Source organism: Phalangium opilio, unplaced genomic scaffold, assembly GCF_054372755.1.
Source record: "Phalangium opilio isolate 3A_F unplaced genomic scaffold, DU_Popi_V2 ptg000090l_1, whole genome shotgun sequence".
Lineage (NCBI taxonomy): Eukaryota > Metazoa > Arthropoda > Arachnida > Opiliones > Phalangiidae > Phalangium > Phalangium opilio.
Genome location: NW_028324195.1, coordinates 2,683,489 through 2,708,100, shown reverse-complemented (window position 1 = coordinate 2,708,100; position 24,612 = coordinate 2,683,489). Strand labels below are relative to the sequence as shown.

Sequence of the window (24,612 nt, the reverse complement as noted above, 5' to 3'; positions counted from 1 at the left end):
AGAAAGCGGGCAAGATTGGTACCCTTCATTTTAAACGTCAATATTAGCAAAGTTTCGAAAGATAATAGGAACAACTTTATTTTAAACGATTTAACTATTTTTAAAGTTATTTACTGGCGATTAAAATAATTAAAATCTATATCTATATAAATCAAAGTCCTGACTGACTGACTGACAGACTGACTGATAATCAACGCCCAGCCCAAACCGCTTGCCCTAGAAGGCTGAAAATTTGCAGGAACGTTACTCATAAGTAGTAAGCGCGTACTAAGAAAGATTTTTCCAATCCGCCGCCATCTTAGAAAATGGCGCCCAGAAATGTAAAACATATTCTCTATGCAATTAAGTACGCGCGTTTCAACCGATTTCACAAATATTTAGTACACTGGTTTACTTTAGCCTTAAGACGGGCTGAATGGTCTTTCGGGTTTGATTTTCGCCATCTTTTAAAATGGCACCCAGAAATGTAAAAAAATGTTCTCTATGCAATAAAGTACGCGCGTTTCAACCGATTTCACAAATATTTAGTACAATGGTTTCCTTTAACCTATAGGCGGGCTGAATGGTATTTTGGTTTCGATTTGTTGCCATCTTTTTAAATGGCGGCCAAAAACTTAAAAACCCTTCTATATGGAATAATGTCCGCATGAAAAGTAATAAAAAATATCCCGACGGGTTGACGGACTGTGCCGAGTGCCTTCGCTCCTAGGGTGCTACAAAAATATTAATCATCAGTAAAATCTACACATTCTTTATATCATTTTAGATGGAAGTTCTTATTACACGCGAGCGACGCCGCGGGTAACGGCTAGTCATTTATATTTAATTAATTATTTAAGATAAACTTATTTCTATGTAATGACACAAGTGAGACTTTATATAGAACGAGTAATGAAGATGGCATCCGAATCGAAACACTACACGCACAGCAAAGTTAATATAAAGCGAGTAGGATGAAAAGATCTCTTACAAAACGATAACATTTCCTTTTTGCAGAATATTAAATGGAAATATTTTAAATATTTTAAATATTTTTCGGCATTACGATTCTTTAAGTAGTTGTGTAGCTATTGGGATATTAGGCTGGCCACCGGTCTTTTGACCGGGCATTGCCGGCTTAATAGGCACCTCCATCTGATGGGTTTTGCCGACGACCCTCTCTGTAGGTCGTGTCAGGAGAAGGAAGAAACATCCGCCCACGTACTTTGCGAGTGCGACTACTTCGCCTCGCTTAGATTAGAATATTTTGATTCACACACCCTTGAACCCTCGAGGGTCTCCTCTCTCACGGTGGAGCGAATTCTTCGCTACGCTGCAGCTACAGGCCTATTCAAGGCCTGATTACGAGGATGCACAATATGCCTTTGGCATCGGTGCTAGGGCACGTACCCTCCTCATCAATAATAATAATAATAATAGTTGTGTAGCTATAAAGCTCTGTTTCATCTTAATATTCCAAGAACATCTTTAGATATTAACATTTCAAATTTGGTGTTTACTTTTCAATTCAGCTTTACTACATTTATATATAGTGTAATCGCATTTTTTATTTTATTAGATAATATGGATTTTAATTCTTCATCTATCCGCAAGTGTTGAAACGATTGGTCAGTGAAATAAGATACCCTAGATTTAAAGTAGAAATGACCTTGTTTCGCCTCCTCTTATAGGAGGTGATAACGGTTCAGAGTGAGCCGAAAGTTAAATACACCCTTCAATGATACATTTTAGGTCCTCATTAGAATTATTGAGGATACAAAGGAAATTGTTAAACACTTAAGCCTTTGCTAAAGACCTTGGAAATATTTGAACTATGTATTTCCGGTTTTTCTCATTGGCTGGTGGACCTGTGTTTAGAAAGTAAATTCGTCTCGGCTCGGAGAGGTTTATTTTGGTTTCCCAACTTGTTCAGTTAGAGGTTGTTAAATATCACGAAAAACCGCATGTTAATCTCCATAGGAAAATTGGTAAAAGCATGTGAATTTTGCTTTATCGTTACAAAAGTGTATCAAGTCATATCTACAAGGGCTTACCGGTCCTGTAGAATTAGAAAAACGTTTAAAATTTTTTTTAATCTTCTCAGGAAGAAGGGTTTCGTCGCCGTAAAGAACGTTTCGTCCGTTCTTTACCCGAAACCCCCACCGGCAGGGGTTCGACGGTAAATCCGTTCACGACCTACCGACGATGCGATTTCGTTCGCGACAAAGCAGTGCCTTCACGACACGAGAGGCGCCGTAAACTTTTCTTACGACTTCGACGAGTGATTAACGGGTGTACAGACCGAAGTTTGTATTCACCCTCGTGGTGCTCCCTTCGAAAGTCCCTGGCTGGCTTTGTCGTGTCGTGATTGCCGTCGAACGGGTCGCGACGGGTAGAAATCGCTCTCCGGTGGAATCAAGAAAATCTCGGCGGACCAGACTGCTCGAGTGTGGAATCTTTCGTGTCTGAACGCATGGAAGATAGAGGGCTTTGGCCGCGGAAGTCAACTCCGCGGCAGCTCGATCGATTCCATTTTCGGAAGTTTACCCTTTTTCCGCGGTGAATTCTCAGCACTAGCCGTATAACCTCTATCATCGGGCGTTACCAAGCGTCCGCTTTTCTTAACAGAAAGTGCTTTATATCAAGGGTTTGTATTTTTGAAATATAAAAAAATGTACGACTCTAAGCGGTGGATCACTCGGTTCGTGGGTCGATTAAGAACGCAGCCAGCTGCGAGACTTGGTGTGAATTGCAGGACACATTGAGCACTTATCTTTCGAACGCACATTGCGAACTCGGGTCTTTCCCGAGGTTTCGCCTGTCTGAGGGTCGGATTACTGACCTCTGCGACCGCTTTTCGCACTCGATCATTCGAAGACGATTAGTCGGTTCTAAGGTGACTGTGTTTCTTGGTTCTCGAAAGTTTACCTTTCGGGAATCGAGATCGGTTTAAATCTCGTGTTTCGTCTCGTTCGTCGACTCGCCGTGGCGTTGCCGCACGTTCCATTCATGCTATGCCTTAAAAACTATAAGGACCACAGCGGTTTCCGAGTAATGCGTAAAAACATTTTCTCGGCTAGTTCGTCTAGCGATGGTCCGGGCCATTCGAACGATTTCGGTCCTCGATCTAATTCGTTCGACGTGGTCGGTTTTACGCTTGTTTTCGAAAGAAACGGCGTTCGGCTACGCGTCTCGATGCTTTCGAAAGCGCGCCCTAGCGTTCTTTCCGAAGGATTCTGCGGGCGGGTTAATAGGAAGTTACGCTAGCCACGTCGATTAATTAAAACTGTCGACCTCAGATCAGACGAGATAACCCGCTGAATTTAACATATGAATAAGCGGAGGAAAAGAAATCAACAGAGATTCCCTTAGTAGCGGCGAGCGAACAGCACCCAAGCGCCCGTCCCAATGGGGCGGGAGTGCTATTTGCTGTTTAGGAGTCGGGTTGCTTGAGAGTGCAGCCCTAAGTGGGTGGTAAACTCCATCTTAGGCTAAATACGACCACGAAACCGACAGCGAACAAGTACCATGAGGGAAAGTTGAAAATAACTTTGAAGAGAGACTTCAAGTGTGCGTGAAACCTTTTAGAGGTAAACGGGTGGGCCCTCGAAGGTGATAGTCGGAGGGATTCAGTCGAACGTAACCGCGTGCGTCGTTCGCCTCTATTGGTGCGGACCTCGGTCGGCCGGGCGGGCGATTGCTGCGGGCCGTTTGGCGCATTTCCTTCCGTTCGAACTACGCTGCGACCGGTCTGGTCACTGAAAGTTGTCCGTCTTTGGAAGCGGGCGCCGGAAGGTGGCCGGTGGTTTCTCCCTCGCAGAGTTTCTACCGGTGTTTTAGCGAGCTCGTTTCATGAGTGAGCATTCGCCAGACCGGGGACGATTTTAGCCCTTTATCGAACTCCCTTTATCGGGAAAGAAGCGGCGGGACAGGTGCTGTCGTTCAGTTTGTCGTTTCACCTTTGCTTGAGCGGCTGCCGGCGATCTCCGCTGGTTTCCGTTCGCACTCGTCGATGCTCAGGTGGTCAGCAGCGAGTAGGTCGGTAACCAACCTTACCCGTCTTGAAACGTCGAACAGGTGCGCAAGTCATTGGGTCTTGAATAGGCCCAAAGGCGAAATGAAAGTGAAAACCGGCTCGGCTGGTTGCCTTGGGATCCCGCGAGCCTCGCGTTCGTGGGCGCACCAAGGGCCCGTTCCGATCGCCTCGTCGACGGGGCGGAGCAAGAGCGTACACGTTGGGACCCGAAAGATGGTGAACTATGCCTGGGAAGGACGAAGCCAGAGGAAACTCTGGTGGAGGTCCGCAGCGATTCTGAAGTGCAAATCGATCGTCAGACCTGGGTATAGGGGCGAAAGACTAATCGAACCATCTAGTAGCTGGTTCCCTCCGAAGTTTCCCTCAGGATAGCTGTCACTCGGAGAATGCAGTCTCATCGGGTAAAGCGAATGATTAGAGGACTTGGGGTCGAAAAGACCTCAAGCTATTCTCAAACTTTAAATGGGTGAGAAGTCGGGTTTGCCCGACTAGAGCTCGGAATCGGATATCCATTATCGTTTGTTATTCACGTTTATGTCTACAAATTATTCGCGGTTAATTTACCCAGATATAAAATATAGTAGCTTCTATTTTATAGGTTGGCCTATTCGGTTGTAGGTTGAAAGATGTATTGTTTGCAAGCCCATATCAATCAACTGTATCCATTCGGATAAACGTTGAGTAAGTTACATTATGTATAGATAAGCTTACATATTACGTAACGTGGTAAGTTTTCTTAACTGTACATCAAAAACTAGTAAATGTATAACGTTCGTTTAAACTAAAACACTGCAAAGCATTAATATAATTGAGATAAGACCGATTGCCTATTAATCAATTATGAACCTGGTTTCAACATCTTATGTTAAAATAAGTATACAGTACAGTCATAATTTTATGATATTTGAACTTTGTGTCCTTGTTCTTGGCTAGAATCTGAAGTTATAAAGGACGAGTAAAGTACTATTCTCAATTACAGACGTACTTAAAAGTCATCATAAGATACTTTTACATGTCCCTTGAAGTCACAATTGTGCAGACAATGCCTCGTTAGTTCCTTTTCTGGTTGCTCTTCATTGCTAATTAACAATGTAATTGCGCAAACATCCAGTGAATTTATACATATTTATTTCAAAAAAACATTATTGGTTGTTCACATTAGTAATGTATTAACAAAAATACTCCGTTTCCACCACTATTAAATGCAAGTGAAATATAAAATCCTGTCTGGTGTCATAGTAAAACGCTTCCAGAAAAATGTCCCTCAAAAGCAACTGACGACCCTTTAGTGAAAAAAATTCGCTTGCCATTTTGCTAACCGTTGGGTAAACTTATTTATTGACCCGTAATGGTACAGCTTGTTATGATATTATTCCACGACAATACTAACCTTAACCAGGTCTATACCTTCCACCATTCGAGTTTGTCGGTGTGAGGAAAAGGATGTTCATGCTTGTAGTACTTGAGAAGCACTGAGCCTTTGATTATCCTTCGAGATCTTTCGGATGGACGCTATACAAGTCGTCAAGGCCAGCGAAAGCTCCGTGAATATCCATTGTCGACGTTTCACTGCAATCATAGTATGCCTCCGCCCCCTTTTTACCAAACCTATAAGCTTGCTCATGGCCATGATAACCGCTGTGACCGGCACCCAGAACACCTGAACCCTTTTGCGGGCTGGCAGTCGCGCAAGCAGATCAAGGCAACTGTGCACCAGTTGAGAAGTTATCTGACACTGGTTCAGCGCTTCCAAGGAGGCCTAACTGTCAGAATAAATTCTTACAGTCCGTCCGGTATAACCTTTATTGACGCAATAGTCCGCGCAATAACAGATCGAGGCCATCCCCGTCTGGAACACACTTGCATAGGTGTCCAGACTCTCAGAAAAACCGACCTTTGTGGTAGTAACCGGCACCAGCGCCGGAATCAGCCTTAGAACCCCGGTACCAAGAGGCATCAGGTTAGTCCACTCGGACTGACTGGGGAAAGTGGGTGCTGAATGGCTTTGTAAAATCAAAACTGGTAACGGTTTTGTCAGAGCGCATCGTCAGCGACGGCTCAAGTGCGGCATGCTTCCAAAAGAGCTTGGTATGGCTGTGATCCCAAAGTCTGGGTACCCGCAACAGCGATTTTTGTAGAGCCTGTACTCACCCATGACAGCCTCCTCCTCAACGAAGAGATGAAGAGGAAGCTTATCCAGGGTCGATCTCATGGCCCCCGTGCCCCAATGCAGGCCAGCCGGCACCGTTTAAGACGTGTATAACAAATATATTAAAGAGAGACTGAGTACATTATGCCTCTATATGTAATCTTTAAGTAATTTAATCCCAGAACTAGCTCAACTTTTCAAACTAAAGACTACAACCTAGAATAACTTGAATAACCGAACTTTAAGAGGTTATGTTCTTCTGCAATCGATTCGCGGAGATAAAGGTTAGTCTCCTAATATGCTGGGTAGATGGGGGTACATAGCACTTAAGCAACTGACAGAGAATATAATATGCTAATAGCCCACTACATTGGTAAATCAAAGATACAAAGAAACCTAAAGCTCAACTCATGTGCACGTCACTATGGTCAAATGTCAAAAAAACCAATTCTATTGGTACAGAGTAGACACCGAGAAGATTATAGTTGCATTTTACTTTAGCTACAGTATTGCCAATGCTTGATTCCAAGTTTGAAATCACAATGCCTTCAGGACCACATTTCTCTACACTATTGCAAGAAGGCTGGGATTTAGGGTGGTCATGTGAGCAAGGCAACTAATTCCATTTCCAGTTCAGAATCTAAGTCCTATTTGTGGCCTTATCTGGTCAAGCTTCTTCCTAAACCTTTTGTTATCAGATGCATTGTCCACTGTAAAACATAATATTACTGTAGTGTGAACTAAGAGTGTTGAATAGTCTAGTTTCTAATGAATGGGACCTATACATGTTGTTTCTGATTAGTCTGCTATAAATTAAAGGACATTTTTCTAGATACAACTAAGTGGGACGTGTAAAAAAAATAAGGGGTCTACACTATTTAGTTACGGATATATGGGCCTCTTAAACAATGACCCTTAAAATAGGGAAATAGTCCCACACGTGAAACAAGACATCATCCTGGCCTTCTGATTTAGAAGAAATACAGCACTTCGATATTACCTTTTGCGCTACAGCGGGCCACTGCTAACTAGTCTTTGTTATAACCGCGCCTTTGCTAGTAGCTATTAAGAGAAGCGTCACGTTTTTCCCATCTCGCTACAATGTTATTGAATCTTTATCTTGTAGAAATAAATGGATTGCAGTGTACTTGAGTAGGTAAAATGAAGCTAAATGAAAGTGTTGCAGTGTTTTAACATCTTTCAAAGACTTCTATCTCTTCTAAACAAGATGGGCAGGCTAGTACGTATTACTGCAAGTTTGAAACGTTTTCCTTGCTTTAGGGGCCTATGTTTGGGTGCCCGTATATTTGTAATTAAATATTGTAGGCGGCAGGTTCTAGGACATTTTGCTCTCAGTTTGACCGAACCCAGTAGAAAACTAGTTGGCCCAACACCAAACCTGATCAACCGGCCCGAAATAATTATCAGACTGTCGGTCTACAATACTTCATGTCCGAGCAATTTAGTAGGCAAGGTGCATTCCACGTCGTGTTTTGAGGCGTGTATCCGACTTAAGGTGGTTTGAAGACGTTTACCGACGTTTAACCGATTCGGACAACTAACCGCCTGTACCGACAAAAATCCGACTACAAAACGGATAGAAAATGCTACTAGGGAAAGAACTCACCTTAAAATTAGCTCAAGAAGCATGATAAGAGATTTGAGATCCTGATAAACAGCGACATTGAAGGCGCTTTTGCAGAAATGCGGTTGGGTACAAACAAAACAACCCTCAAAACGAATACCACGGAAACGGAAAAACAGGTGAAGATAATATGCGGGCTGTTGAAAGAATTGCCATATTTGAAGTCTGACGTTTTTAAACCTGTTTATGCACTGGATATGGACTTCTCCTGTTTATAAAAGTATGATTTCTATTCATCTATAGGTATTAGCTATTGCAATTCACCATTGATAATCGCGATCAGTATTATATTTGGGATGTTTCTTCTCAACGTGGTATTTCAAGTTCCCTGTCCTTATGTTGGTCTTGGATCCTTGGGTATTCGACGCACTTTTGTAAGAAATAGTTACTAATTTTGCACATAATATACAACAAATAAGACGTTGGTACTTATTTATCACAGTGCAGTCATTTTGCAAATTGTTTTGCCATGGTAAGACTCTCGATATGAGATGTTGAAATGCCGCCAACAGTCACTTCACGTTTGTGCAACGTCAGGTTGCGACGATTCAGGTAAACTGAGTTCTGAAGAACAACCTGTAGCCATTAACCAAGGTCTACATGCACTAACATTCCGAAACACTAGTACCACCGTTCACGACCACCCGAGTGACCCGCCAGATCATTATAAACTGACAGTTGAAAATCCGTGTTAATGCATCAGCTTGCAGATAACGGATTAAGAAACGGTTAAAAATGGATAACTACAAAGCATTAACTTAACTCTGAATAAAAAATAGTATTGCAAAATCGGATTAGATAAGGTTGCTGGTTTTTTATCAAATTATATACACCTACTTTAATTGCAGATTAAACTATCCGGTAACAATATTATTTGTAAATAAAGAAACGTATTTAATTGACGTTAAAAATTATTATTTAATTATTTTATCTGTTAATTAATGCTCTTAAAACGTACGCAAAAGATTATGTCTACTCCTTTACGAATCCAAAATTACGCTACGAAATCATGAACGGGTAAAATTACACATTTATGGTTTTGGTTTCGAATAAGGTTTTTGGAAAATATAGATAGGCTTAAATTATTTGAATGGATAGATCTGATTGATATTCAAGAGATCGTACCTAAGCAACAAAAGTTATACAAATTCCGAGCTCTATGCCCGACTGAAGCCCGAACGGCAACTTGGATGCAAGTGCCAAGTGGGCTACTTTTGGTAAGCAGAACTGGCGCTGTGGGATGAACCAAACGCCGGGTTAAGGGGCCCGATACGAGACGCTCATGAGTTCCCATGAAAGGTGTTGGTTGCTATAGACAGCAGGACGGTGGCCATGGAAGTCGGAATACGCTAAGAAGTGTGTAACAACTCACCTGCCGAAGCAACTAGCCCTGAAAATGGATGGCGGTCCAGCGTCGACCCCATACCCGGCCGCCGCGGCCGAATAAACCATGGTGTTTTAATCCGCGATGAGTAGGAGGGGCGCAGAGACGCGCGTCGAAGGCGCCGAACGTAAGCTCGCCTGGAGCCGCCTCTGGTGCAGATCTTGGTGGTAGTAGCAAATACTTAAGTGAGAACCTTGAAGACTGAGGTGGAGAAGGGTTTCATGTGAACATCAGTTGAACATGTGTCAGCCGGTCCTATGGGATAGGAGAAATCCGTTCCGAGGCGGGACCTCTCATTCGCAAGTCCCGCTGGTGACCGAAAGGGAATCGGGTTAATATTCCTGAACCCGGACAAGGTCCAGGTGCCCCCTCTGCCCCCCTTAATCCGGCCCTGTTCGAAGCAGTTCATTAAGCAAAGCTTGCACTCCTTTTGCCTGGAAAGATGGCAGTCTGATTGGACGCTATCTGAAAAGGGACGGAATACGTACTATTTTAGAAACAACGTGAATGAAAACATTGAAGTCCCTGATCATTTTGTGAGCCAGGTTATGAGCGGGCACGGGCAATTCGCGAAATAATTAGCAGCTAAGTTCGGCCACCGCGAAGACGATGTTTGTTTTTGTGTACAAGAAGAGGCAGACGCCCTACACTACCTTTTTGACTGTCCGCAATGTGTAGGATTTTTTAAAAATAGACCGAGAAGGATAGAAAGGAACAAAAGATACTTAGGAAACGAAATAGTTATAGGAGAGATAAGAGTCTTGATGCACCATCTCACAGAATTTTAGTCAACTAATACCTAGCTAATTAACTAGAGTTAAGCTCGAAGGGTTTTTTCGTCTATTTAAAAGGTTTTTCCCTTCCCTCGTCTGTGGTTCTTATAGCAGGGACCATGATGAACCTAGCATGTCCCCCGTTATGTGAAAACGACATGGGGGAGTAATAAATGTAAGATCCGAATTTCCCTATTAACTATCTATCTAAACCACAGCCAAGGGAACGGGCTTGCCAAAAACAGCGGGGACAGAAGACCCTGTTGAGCATGACTCTAGTCTGTTTCTGCGAAGTGACGTGAGAGGTGTTGCATAAGTGGGAGGTCGCTCGCGGCCACCGGTGAAATACCACTACTTTCATCGTTTCTTTACTTACTCGGTGAAGCGGAGAGCGAACCGTAAGGTTCACCTTTCTAGCACTAAGCGCCGGGCTCTCGTGGCTCGGCGCGATCCGCTCCGAGGACAGTGTCAGGCGGGGCGTTTGACTGGGGCGGTACACCTGTCAAAAGGTAACGCAGGTGTCTTAAGGCGAGCTCAGCGAGGACAGAAACCTCGCGTAGAGCAAAAGGGCAAATGCTGGCTTGATCTTGATTTTCAGTATGAACACGGACCGCGAAAGCGGGGCCTATCGATCCTTTTGACTTTAAGAGTTTTAAGCAAGAGGTGTCAGAAAAGTTACCACAGGGATAACTGGCTTGTGGCGGCCAAGCGTTCATAGCGACGTCGCTTCTTGATCCTTCGATGTCGGCTCTTCCTATCATTGCGAAGCAGAATTCGCCAAGCGTTGGATTGTTCACCCACTAATAGGGAACGTGAGCTGGGTTTAAACCGTCGTGAGAGAGGTTAGTTTTACCCTACTGTTGACTCGTCGTTGCAAAAGTAATCCTGCTCGGTACGAGAGAAACCGCAGGTTCGGACACTTGGTACATGTGCTTGGTAGAGCGGCCAGTGGTGCGAAGCTACCATCCGTATGATTATGACTGAACGCATCTAAGTCAGAATCCCGTCTAGTCGCTGCAACGATATCGTTCGTGCCTTTTGCGTTTGTTGGCTACGCTAGTCGAGACGCGCTTTACGCGTCGGTCTCGGCGAAAAAGCCTCCTTAACGAAAGCCCTACAAAGCTTGCAGAGTTCGCGGCTTTGGCTTTTAGATTCTCACCTTCGGAGAAACGTAATGGCACCAAATCGTTTCGTAGACGACCTAGGTACCGGTCGGGGTGTTGTACTTAATAGAGCAGCCACCATACTGCGATTTATTGAGACTCATCCCTTGACTGGAAGGTTTGTAACCTCGTGTGGGGGTTCTTATTTTTACCTCTCCGAGTGACGTATGTCACGGAGAGGTTCTGTAATGATCGTGTGTGTCTGTCTGTCTGTGTGTCTGTTGTGTGTCTGTTGTTACACCCACGTGACCGCGTTCGCAGTTTCCAAATCGGAGCAAACGTGTTCGCCATTTCCGAACTGCTTTCACAGTCACGGAAATGGCTCCTCTAGTTGAGTTCTCACACCACCATCTTCTTGTCTTTGTCCATCCCACACGGACACCAGTCTGTACTTACTGGCTTCTAATCACCACTATCTTTTGATCTTCGTCCATCCCACATGGACACCAGTCTGTACATACTGGCTTCTAATCACCACCATCTTCTGGTCTTCGTCCATCCCACTTGGACACCAGTCTGTAAATTCTGGCTTCTAACACCACCATCTACTGGTCTTCCGTCTATTCCACATAGACACCAATCTGTCTCATTGGCTTCAACTCCATTATCATCGTTTTGTTTTAGGATATACGCGGCGATCAGCTAGGGTTACGAGAAACGTCTAGCCTCCCTAAGGTGGGATCGCCACCAAAGGTTTTCGCAATTGCGCTTTTTCCTTACTATTATCATGGAAACGAATCGTATATATACCCCAAATTTGAAAAAAGCGGGCAAGAGGGGTACCCTTCACTTTAAACGTCAATATTAGCAAAGTTTGAGATGATAATAGGTATAACTTTATTTTAAATGATTTAACTATTATTAATGTTAATTATTGAAGATTAAAATAATTAAAAATAATTATATTTATTTAAATATTAAAGATAATCTTGTTTCTCAACTCAAAATTAATACGGAAAGAGTTAAAAAGCAGTCTATGCTTTTGTCTGTGTGTGTCCGTCCATTGTTTCACTAGTGCGTCGCGTTAGCAGTTAGCCTTGTGTTGATGTGTTAACAAATCTGACAGAACCTTAATATTCCCTTTTTCCATAATATAAAGTGAATATGTGGAAGTATTTTTCGTAATTATGATGCATTTAGTACTTTTGTAGCTTTAAAGCTCTGTTTCATTTTGATATTCCAAAGATTTTTTTTTAATATTGTTATTTGTAATGGCTGTTTATATATTACTTAAGCTATACTACATCTGTATATAGAATAATCCTTGGTTTAGTGATTTCATGAAGAAAACTAAGACTTAGACTCCAGCGGGTATATTAAGCATCATCCGCAATAGGCTTAGTGAAACAAAGAATAAATAATTGAGGCCTGAGGTGAAGTAAACTTTTGGGCTTTGATTTTCGTGTCTGAAATGAAGAGACATCAACGGTTCAGAGTGAGCCGAAAGTTAAATACACTATTAAATAATCAGGTTAAGATTTTATAATAGAAGAAAAGATCATGGTGGCAATTAGAATAGTAAAGGGCTAATGGTAAACGGGTAGTAGCTACAGACTTTTTTTCTCTTTATGGTGCGCATTGACTATTAGTGCGTCTAGCTACAATTTGGCTTTGGTGTTATTTAACGTTGACATTCATGTTGGCAAACTAAGAATATTGTTGAGGTGAGACGAGTATAGAGAGCTGCAGAGAACAAAATATCTGTGTCCGATCCGTTTCAATTCCGTAGCCATAAGATATTTTTTCCCTTTTTCCGTTCCGTTTCCGAAACTCCTTCATTAGGTATTCCGTTTCCGTTCCGTTTCCACAAAATCGTTCATAAGCTTTTCCGTTTCCGTTCCGTTTCCATAAAATCGTTCATTAGGTATTCCGTTTCCGTTCCGTTTCCATAAAATCGTTCATTAGCTTTTCAGTTTCCGTTCCGTTTCCATAAAATCGTTCATAAGCTTTTCCGTTTCCGTTCCGTTTCCACAACTCCTTCATTAGCTCTTCCGTTTCCGTTCTGTTTCCGTTTTAATCCGGCGGAACGGAACGGACTCCGCGGAAAACGGAAACAATTCCTTTCAGTGCAGCTCGCTAGAGAGCTGCAGAGAACAAAAGATCTGTGTCCGATCCTATTCAATTCCTTAACCGTGTATAAAAAATGTGCGTGAGGAAATTTCTTTTCACGCTATAGGATAGGCAACTCCCTATCTCGAAGGACAGCTTATTCTGTACATACGCTGTTACAAGATCGGTTATCAGCACGCGCATTGCTAGGTCTCTATGTAACCTAGCTTTGTGCGCGCTGACAAGAGGCGAAAAACCTCGGGCGTTAGATTCAAATACGTGCAGTAGGCTGTAGGCAATTTCACACGCATCGGAAACTAAGGCCTTGAGGTCCTTACACTCGCGCTAAAAAAACTCGCGGATACATTAAATCCTGAAGTTTTTCGTCTCGTGACATCACATACAGAGTTAGGTTACATAGATACCTAGCTTTGCGCTTGCTGAAAACCGATGCTGTAATAGAGTATATACAGAATAAGCTGTCGTTCGAGATAGGGAGTTGCCTATCCTGTAGAATGAAAACTCCTCACGGGTATTCTTTATCCCTGCCTTAACCATAATACATTTTTTTCCTGTTTCCGTTCCGTTTCCATAAAATCGTTCATTAGCTCATCCGTTTCCGTTCCGAAACAAATCATTCATTAGCTCTTCTGTTTCCGGTCCGTTTCCACAAAATCGTTCATTAGCTTTTCCGCTTCCGTTCCGTTTCCATAAAATCGTTCATTAGCTTTTCCGTTTCCGTTCCGTTTCCACAACTCCTTCATTAGCTCTTCCGTTTCCGATCCGTTTCCGTTATATAGATCTTTCTTTCCTCCGATTCCGTTTTAAGCCGGCGGAACGGAACGGACTCCGCGGAAAACGGAAAAAATTCCGTTCCGTGCAGCTCTCTAAGACGAGACGATAGTGTTTACACTGCAAACCAGTTGTGAATGTAGCTATCAGAATATACGGTAAACAGCTGAAGCGTAGACTTCATTTCCTGATCTTTTCCCCATTGACTGATTTCCATGTGTTCAAGATTTATCCTTATTGGATGTAAAATGTCGTCTGCTTTACTGTATTATTCGCTATGCTTGGAATACTGCTTCAATATTTCGAAATTTTTACTTCAAAAAAGAGAAATAATTCCATATCTAGGTAAATAAGTTTGTAGTAGTAGACCTCTTGACTCGGAGAGGTAATATTTTGGTTTTCCCAACTTGTTTTATACACAAGTTCCTTAACTACGGTATCCTTATTTATTGATTATAACGTTTTTAAATCTTTTTTTTTGTATGTCCACAAATTACGGGAGGTTTTTAGTTTTTTTTTGTAAAGAAAATGATGATAATAATAATAATAAGTTGTGGCGTCACTTTTTTTCATTAAAGTGACATTTCTCTACCTTCAACCACCTAATTCCTCCCCTCAAAGGTCCGCGTTTAGTCTAGGCGTCTCTATTTACTATCTGCCCATACCATTCCTTGAAAATGACACCATGCTGCTACTCCTAAATCCTGCACGTGACTTATCGTCGCTCAATATTAGGTATGATATGAAGTCGGAGGGGAAGTTCGGAAGCCTGAGAGCATACATATATGCTATAGTTATATAATATGAAGAGATGTACGTACGAACGTAAGTATGTACGTACGTACGTATGTATGTACGTACGTATGTATATATGTATGTATTTATTTATGTATTTATTTTAGGGCTGTGCGAGCCTTGTTTTTTGGGGTTCGAGCCGAGCTTCGAGCTTTGATTTTTTCGGTTATCGAGCTTCGAGCCGAGCCTCGAGTTTCTTATCGAGCTTCGAGTCTTAACCTTCATGGTTAAAAACTCGTTTCGATCATTTATCGAGCCTCCAAGTTCTAAGGCGAGCCTTAACGAGTATCAATTTAAGCTCTTAATTTGCAATGCTATTCCTTTATACTTTCAAATTTTCAAGAAAAAAACCTTAAATATAGCAAATAAGACTTATATTTCACTATAATTACACTTTTATGACTTTTTCACTATAATTACACTTTTATGACTTTTTCACTATAATTACACTTTTATGACTTTTTCACTATAATTACACTTTTATGACTTTTTCACTATAATTACACTTTTATGACTTTTTCACTATAATTACACTTTTATGACTTTTTCACTATAATTACACTTTTATGACTTTTTCACTATAATTACACTTTTATGACTTTTTCACTATAATTACACTTTTATGACTTTTTCACTATAATTACACTTTTATGACTTTTTCACTATAATTACACTTTTATGACTTTTTCACTATAATTACACTTTTATGACTTTAAATTCTTTAATGAAATACACTTTTATGACTTTAAATTCTTTAATTACACTTTTATTACTTTTGGTATAACTAACCCGTAGTTGAAGCGTTTATTCTTAAAGGTAAACACTTGTTTAGGAACATAATATAGTCAAACACGAAAGAGTCTTGACTTTAGACTTTCTTAGGCAAAATATGAAAACATTGTAAGAAAATAACAAAAATATTAATTAATTGATAGAACTTAATAATCCGTTAGAAAATTATTTGTTAACTAACAAAATCTAACATCATTCAAAAGTGTTTAGACTTTCTACAAGTTAAGATCAAGAAATTCCGAATTCATTTCAGATCCACTAAGGAGATTTCCTGGGTTTCAAATTGGCATGTTGAGGCCCGTTCACATTACCCAACTTTAGTCAGCTGACAAAGCCGATCTGACCAGTCAGGCCAGATTGTCAGGCAATATGAACGTTTCACCCCAACCGTACTATAGTCAGGTTCAAGCTCGGATTTTAATCGGGTAGGTAGGCGATAGGAGTCGAGCCGACTAAAGTCAGAGAGGGAGCAAACCAATCACAATAAGCCTTGGCTATTACGTCATGGGACACGTGCTGTTTTTCTTTCACCTCGAGAGAGAGAGAGAGAGAGAGAGAGAGAACCGAGAGTATCGGCCATTATTTAATTTTATAATTAAAATGATTTCGGGCCTTGGCCGTTTTTTAACATGGGTTAATTATTAAGTTTTGATGGTTGTTCTTCATTGAATATTATCAGAACTAATATAGTAGGGAAGTTTCCTATATCACTTTTGATATTATTGACCTTTATTATGTTCTGAACTGCAGAAATTTAGTGGGAATAGCTTTTGCTGCTCGTAAAGTAGTCGAATTTTTTCGAGAATATGAGTTTGAACATTTATAATCCAAAACAAATCACTCCCATTATTATGTACCGCTTTGTACACCCTCTTGTGTTTCAAAGGTAGTCGACCCGACTGGTTGGGTGGTGTGAACGAGTGACCTGACTAGACTAAATTGGGTGACACGTCGGCCTGACAAGTCTATGATTTGTCAGCTGGCTAAAGTTGGGTAATGTGAGCGGGCCTTTCGTAGCTCTAAATGTTCTGGGGTGAGTGACGCCCGTCTTTCAGTGTTTCCTCCAAAAGAAAAGAGCCTTTCGCTGGAGGCTGACGAAGCTGGGATTATTAGGAACCTCTTAGCCAATTTTGCAAGATGGGGAAACTCGGCAACTTTCAATTTCCAGTAGTTCCAAACATCGGAATCAGGGTCTTCAACAGGACTGTCCAGGTAACAGCTGACTTCGTCGCTTAACGTCAAATGGCTCTGTGTTTTCTTTTTTGACTTGCTAGATTCCTTTTCCACCTGCTTTCATAGCCCCTTACGCTTTCGCGTTGCAGGATCCTCTTCTTCATTCATGTTTTCAACTTGAACGCAAACCAATCTTCCAGAGGTGTACAGGTTATTGAATTCAGTTTTCAAGAGCTGGGACGAAAAGGTTTTCTCTGATTCGTTCAGGAGCAAGTTTTTTATTCTTGGATCTAGAAGCATTGGAATATTGTACAACGGTTCGTTTCGATATTCAGAAAATCTGGACATCAGGTTTCTTAGATAAACAGACGAAACTTCGACTTCTAAACGGCATGAGGCTGAAGAGGATTTTTTAAGTTCCTTTTCAATGTAATGAAGCGCGGGGAAGATTAGGTTAAGAGTTGGATAGCTCTCGCCTTCAAGATCTTTGGACGAGACTTCCAACGGTTCCAGGATGTCAATGAGGGTCTTTAGAATGTCCCACTCTTTATTCACGAGATTGTCAAGGCTTCTTATTTCAAGAACAGCTTGGGAGACTGGTACTCTCAAGCCAAAAAAGCGTTGCAACATGTGGTATTCGCTATTCCAGCGGGTTTGAACATCTTGAATCAGCTGTTTCGTAGAATTTTTAGAGATTCCAAATAAGTTAACTTGAGCGTTGCGAAGGAGTTCATTTGCTTGAGAACTCATTTTGAAATGGCCGACAATGGCTCGAACCTTAGCCAATATATCAATTACTGTAGTTCCTATAACATAAGTTGTGAAATATAAGCAGAAAGTCTAACCCATTATTTATAATGTTAAGTGTCACATACCACCTAGCTTCAGCTGCGCGAAGCTATCATGGATCGCCAGTTGCAAGGTGTGACAGAAGCACGGCATGTGTGTCCACTCCGATAAATGTATAGCCTTGGTGATGTTGGCGACATTGTCTGTGATAACGTATATTGGAATCTTATCACGCTGTTCAGCGGGTAGCATCGGAGTAACGATGTCAGCCAGAGCATTTCTTATATTAATTGCAGTGTGTTTTTCAAAGAATGGCAAGCAAGCGATGGTATACTGCTTTGGTTCAAATCCGTTTGTTACATAGTGGCAGGTGATCCCCAGAAAGCTATGATTTGATCTACTTTTCCAAAAATCAGTGGTTAAAGAAAGAGCCTCTAGTCCTCCTTTGAAACTTTCAGACATGTCATTTTTCATGTTCTCCATCATTTTGCTGTAGAGGTTTGGGACAACCTTTCGAGAAAAAGTAGTTCAGCTAGGCATATGGTACCTAGGTTCGCAATCTTTGATGACTTGCTTAAATCCAAGGTCCTCTACAATGCTAAAGGGTTGATAATCGATAGCCATCATAGAGCCGATGGAATTTGTGATTTTGATCGCTTTGGGTGACTAGGTGAAAACAGAGTAGTTTTATCGTATGATTCGCTGATGGGCCTCTGCTTCATCGACGGGCTCTTCTCTTCTGAAGACTTAAGCTTAATATATTCTGTCAAGTGCTTCTTACTGAGGTGTCTCCACATACTTGGTGTGTTTCCACACACACACATGATGGTAGTTTCACAAAGAGAGCACGTCGAAAACCCTTCGTTATCAGTGTTGAAATAATCCCAAATTTTACTTTTTTTAGACTGAGGCTTAGCTGACCGTTCGTCGTTATCTTCGTCTTGACTAATGTCCCCGTCGTCATTTTGTTCTTCCATCTCCTGATCATCAGATAATTCTTCAAATAAGTCCAACATTGTGTTTCAGTTATTTAACTTAACAATAAAATTAAAATCCTACTATCACAATGACTATCACAATGAGTATCACTGACCGAAAGTCCAAATGCGCACTGACAAACGAAGCCGCGGAATGTCAGATTAAAAATCGTCAACCCGCCAAAGTAGAATTGCAAAGAAGCCCAAAAAACCGCAAATTGATATTTCGAAATGGAGCAAAGAAACTGACTACGATCTAGACTATCCAGTCCAAAAACAAGCCAACAATTAATAGTTAAAATTTTATATTTGTAAAAGCCCAATTTTAATCCAACATCCAATCCTATTATTTCAAGCCAATATTTTAGAGACGAACCCCAATTGCCTGCTTTCCAGCCCAATATGGCATCCCTGACCAAGTACTCGGCTCAAGGCTCGATCGAGCTTTCGAGTCTTATCGAGTACTCGCACAGGCCTAATTTATTTACTCATTCATTCATTTTTTCATTTCCTTCCTTTTAGCAGGAATCCCGTTACCTTGCTTCCTTGCTTGCTTGCATTCATTCATTCATTCAATCATTTAATTACTTACTTTTTTACTTATTTATTTATATATTTAGATATTTTTTTATTTATTTATATAGATATTTTTTTTATTTATTTATATAGATATTTTTTTATTTATTTATATATTTTTTATTTATTATATATAATATTTATATATATTTATTTAGGTAATCCAAACTTTCATGAATCAAGCTACGTGAACGCAGAAATACTTCTTGAACATTAGCATAACTTAAAGCAATGTAACTGTTATTCTCTAACTGAAGCTATCATAACTATTTATTTTAGTTTTAGTGGATGTTTTACCCAGGATTCGGAATAGGGCGTAAATTAAGAATAACGCGGTTATGTGAGTAAGCCGTCTTACACTTCATTTCCTCACCATAAAACACTGTCAAGGAAAGTTTAACTTCATTCCGTTAACTTATAATAACCCCGCACTCCATTAACACCCCCTCCCTACCACCAACCCACTCTCTCTCCTTCTTCCCTTCGCATATTGAAAAAAGAGTGTCAATTAAATTTGTTCAATGTTAGTGAGTTCATGTTTATAACGGGCTTCGGAAAAAATGATTGGAATGCTAAAAATTTGAAAATTCTCGAACTGGTAAGTTTTCCCTAATACTTATGTTCCACACTACTAATGTGGAGCGTGTTCGTTTTGTCTTTCAATTTAAATCATCAATTGATGCAAATTGTCTCTACAATTTCAAGCATCATTTCGTGATAATTGAAAGACAAAGAAATACGTCACGTCTCCCGGATTTACTGGCGAGTACGAAAGTCTAGCCGACTTTCGGCCGTCGAAGCGATAATTTTATCAGGTAGTCCCAGATCGTCCTCGTAACGGAGGTGCGACGTTGGTGGGCCATTTGGCAATAATTGCTATTCGATGCTGAGTTTGTCTCGTAAAGGGCAATAATCCAAGTATCTCAGCGTTCAAGCTCGAACACGGCGATTGAAATATATCGCCTCGGGTGAATGAATCGAGAAACAGAAGCGAAGAAAACCGTTCCCGAGAGGGTTTGGCTTCTCGTTTTAACGTCGGTAAAGTTGAAACCGTCCGCTTCAAGCAGCGGTTCTACGACGCCTTTAACTCGGCTCGTCGGTCCTTAATCGGGCCGGTCGTAGCGCGGGACTGGCGTCAACTGACGGCAACGTTATTTGTTGTTACCTGGTTGATCCTGCCAGTAGTCATATGCTTGACTCAAAGACTAAGCCATGCATGTCTAAGTACATGCCGAAATAAGGTGAAACCGCGAATGGCTCATTAAATCAGTTATGGTTTCTTAGATCGTATTTTTTACTTGGATAACTGTGGTAATTCTAGAGCGAATACATGCAGCAGAGCCCCGATCTTAGGGAAGGGGCACTTTTATTAGACCAAGACCAATCGGGCTTCGGCCCGTTTACCATGGCTTTATCAACTTTCGATGGTAGGCTACGCGCCTACCATGGTCGTAACGGGTAACGGGAATCAGGGTTCGACTCCGGAGAGGGAGCCTGAGAAACGGCTACCACATCGAAGGAAGGCAGCAGGCGCGCAAATTACCCACTCCCGGCACGGGGAGGTAGTGACGAAAAATAACAATACGGGACTCTTCTGAGGCCCCGTAATTGGAATGAGTACACTCTAAATCATTAAACGAGGATCCATTGGAAGGCAAGTCTGGTGCCAGGAGCCGCGGTAATTCCAGCTCCAATAGCGTATATTAAAGTTGTTGCGGTTAAATAGATTGTAGTTGACTCTCTGGCGGTCCGCTCCGGTGGTTACTGCCTGGCCTCAACATCCTGTCGGTTTTCCTTCGGTGCTGTTCATTGAGTGTCGTAGGTGCCCGACACGTTTACTTTGAAAAAATTGGAGTGCTCAAAGCAGGCGTCCCGCCTGAATAATGAAAGAGGACTTCGCGTTCTATTGTGTTGGTTTTCGGAACACGAGGTAATGATTAAAAGGGACAGACGGGGGCTTTCGTATTGCGACGCTAGAGGTGAAATTCTTGGACCGTCGCAAGACGAACTACAGCGAAAGCATTTGCCAAGAATGTTTTCATTAATCAAGAACGAAGGTTAGAGGATCGAAGGCGATCAGATACCGCCCTAGTTCTAACCATAAACGATGCCAACCAGCGATCCGCCTGAGTTACTCAATTGACTCGGCGGGCAGCTTCCGGGAAACCAAACAATTGTGGGTAGTAGTAGTAGAATACCGAATTTGGGTCATGGCGTCAGTGTGGCAGATCTGCCACATGATCTGCCACCAGTAAATATGGCGTCAATGAATCAAAGATGGCGCCCACACCATTTTTCTTCTTATGGCGCCAGTGAATCAAACATTTTTCTCACTGGCGTCAATGAATCAAACATGGCGCCCACAGCATTTTTCTTCTTATGGTGCCAGCGAATCAAACATTTTTCTCACAATCCTGCTGTGACGTCAATGACACGTCCTCCTATGACGTCAGTGAATCAGACGCACCCTGAAAATGTTAGGCCTTTGTGTCATATTACCTTTCGGATATATTGGTTCAAACGTATATGACGGTAGAACCGATATCGTAACTATCACTGTATTTAAGTTCAAGTGTATACAACTCTAAAAAATTCGTAAAATACATAGAAATGAATTTAAATAATAAATATTCAAATTTAATACTTTTTCATTAACCTTAATATAAGCATATTTCAAATTTAATACTATTTATATTCATATTTAATACTATTCCAGCTTAATACTTCTAAATATAAACTTTAGAAATTATTTCAACTTAAACCAATTTCTCTTATTGATAGGCATATTTCAGGGATAGGAAATGTAAATACGAGGTTGGTGAACAGGAATGGAGAAACTCGGATGGTAAATAAACGGCCTATGCCAATAATTAGAAATCATGATAAGCGCTTGTATGACTCTTTTTATTAAGTTTTATTATTAAAAACATAAAATTTCTCTTATCATAATATATTATTATTTGAACTGATAAGGGAAATAAACTCTGTCTCACATTGCCAACAGCAAAGTCGACTTTCGATCTGATAAGAGAACCAATAATGATTTTGAAATGATAAAAGCATATGCCTCGACTTATCCATTCTTTCACATACATGTCGAGGAAATGAACAAATATTTGATCTTCCTAAAAGTATGGATTAACAGTAAATAGAAAAGATGGCAATTGTATCTCCTAAACACAAACAAAATCAAATTCAAACCTTACTAAACAATGATAAAAGGGTAAAACTCATTTCAAAATCATCGGTAATTTCCTCCGAGCGTGAGCAAGCAAAGGTTAAATTGATAAGTGCAGAAGTGAACTAATTTCAGAAATATGGCGGGTAGACTTTTGAACTACCCACGCTTTACTCCATGCGTTTAATTCATTTCTAAAGTCAACATGATTAGAGTAAACTTTCCTATTAGTGTTCAAACCTACCCTATTTCTGTTCGGTGTTTCACTATTTTTGTTCATAGTTTCACTATTTTTGTTCATAGTTTCACTATTTTTGTTCAGAGTTTCACTATTTTTGTTCAGAGTTTCACTATTTCTGTTCGGTGTTTCACTATTTCTGTTCAGTGTTTCCCTCTTTCTGTTCAGAGTTTCACTCTTTCCGTGCAGAGTTTCACTCTTTCTGCTCAGAGTTTCACTATTTCTGTTCGGTGTTTCACTATTTCTGTTCAATGTTTCACTATTTCTGTTCAGTGTTTCACTATTTCTGTTCGGTGTTTCACTATTTCTGTTCGGTGTTTCACTATTTCTGTTCGGTGTTTCACTATTTCTGTTCGGTGTTTCACTATTTCTTTTCAGAGTTTCACTATTTCTGTTCGGCGTTTCACTATTTCTGTTCGGTGTTTCACTATTTCTGTTCGGCGTTTCACTATTTCTGTTCAATGTTTCACTATTTCTGTTCGGAGTTTCACTATTTCTGTTCAGATTTTCACTATTTCTGTTCAGTGTTTCACTATTTCTGTTCGGTGTTTCACTATTTCTGTTCGGTGTTTCACTATTTCTGTTCAGAGTTTCACTATTTCTGTTCAGTGTTTCACTATTTCTGTTCGGTGTTTCACTATTTCTGTTCGGTGTTTCACTATTTCTGTTCGGTGTTTCACTATATCTGTTCGGTGTTTCACTATTTCTGTTCGGTGTTTCACTATTTCTGTTCGGCGTTTCACTATTTCTGTTCGGCGTTTCACTATTTCTGTTCGGCGTTTCACTATTTCTGTTTGGTGTTTCACTATTTCTGTTTGGTGTTTCACTATTTCTGTTTGGTGTTTCACTATTTCTGTTCGGCGTTTCACTATTTCTGTTCAATGTTTCACTATTTCTGTTCGGAGTTTCACTATTTCTGTTCAGATTTTCACTATTTCTGTTCAGTGTTTCACTATTTCTGTTCGGTGTTTCACTATTTCTGTTCGGTGTTTCACTATTTCTGTTCAGAGTTTCACTATTTCTGTTCAGTGTTTCACTATTTCTGTTCGGTGTTTCACTATTTCTGTTCGGTGTTTCACTATTTCTGTTCGGTGTTTCACTATATCTGTTCGGTGTTTCACTATTTCTGTTCAGTGTTTCACTATTTGTGTTCAGTGTTTCACTATTTCTGTTCGGCGTTTCACTATTTCTGTTCGGCGTTTCACTATTTCTGTTCGGCGTTTCACTATTTCTGTTCGGCGTTTCACTATTTCTGTTCGGCGTTTCACTATTTCTGTTCGGCGTTTCACTATTTCTGTTCAGAGTTTCACTATTTCTGTTCAGAGTTTCACTATTTTTGTTCAGAGTTTCACTATTTTTGTTCAGAGTTTCACTATTTTTGTTCAGAGTTTCACTATTTTTGTTCAGTGTTTCACTATTTCCGTTCACACCTTTCCTATTACTGTTCATACCTTTCCTATTACTGTTCATACCTTTCCTATTACTGTTCATACCTTTCCTATTACTGTTCATACCTTTCCTATTACTGTTCATACCTTTCCTATTACTGTTCATACCTTTCCTATTACTGTTCATACCTTTCCAATTACTGTTCATACCTTTACAATTACTGTTCACACCTTTCCTATTACTTATCACACCTTTACAATTACTGTTCACACATTTCCTATTACTGTTCATACCTTTCCAATTACTGTTCACACCTTTCCTATTACTGTTCATACCTTTCCAATTACTGTTCACACCTTTCCTATTACTGTTCACATCTTTCCAATTACTGTTCACACCTTTACAATTACTGTTCACACCTTTCCTATTACTGTTCACACCTTTCCTATTACTGTTCATACCTTTCCTATTACTGTTCACACCTTTCCTATTACTTTTCATACGTTTCCTAAATTCCTATTACTGTTCACACCTCTCCTATTACTTTTCATACGTTTCCTATTACTGTTCACACCTTTCCTATTACTTTTCATACGTTTCCTATTACTGTTCACACCTTTCCTATTACTCTTCAAAACGTTTGTTATTTTTATTCAAACCTCTGTTACATTTATTCAAAACTGTGTTAATTTCACTCAAACCTTTGTTATTCCTGTTCAAACCTCTGTTATTTCT

The 24,612-nt window shown here is 40.6% G+C and overlaps 1 protein-coding gene, 1 non-coding gene and 2 pseudogenes across 2 annotated transcripts; 3 read left to right on the top strand and 1 right to left on the bottom strand.

Moving 5' to 3' along the window:
- The first annotated feature begins 2,657 nt into the window (after positions 1–2,657).
- Positions 2,658–2,811, top strand: LOC149644987 (5.8S ribosomal RNA). The gene has a single exon (XR_016372022.1). It is a non-coding gene; the product is annotated as a 5.8S ribosomal RNA (ribosomal RNA).
- Positions 2,812–3,269: 458 nt separating this feature from the next.
- Positions 3,270–11,253, top strand: LOC149644986 (large subunit ribosomal RNA; annotated as a pseudogene).
- On the bottom strand, positions 9,375–18,143 carry LOC149644985 (zinc finger BED domain-containing protein 4-like). Its single transcript, XM_089850389.1, has 4 exons — positions 18,067–18,143; positions 17,606–18,009; positions 16,865–17,536; positions 9,375–9,658 (listed from the first exon to the last, which is right to left on the bottom strand). The coding sequence occupies exons 1-4, from the start codon at positions 18,141–18,143 to the stop codon at positions 9,375–9,377; spliced, it is 1,437 nt and encodes a 478-aa protein (XP_089706515.1).
- Positions 18,144–20,234: 2,091 nt separating this feature from the next.
- LOC149644984 (small subunit ribosomal RNA) lies at positions 20,235–21,286 on the top strand (annotated as a pseudogene).
- The last annotated feature ends 3,326 nt before the right edge of the window (positions 21,287–24,612 follow it).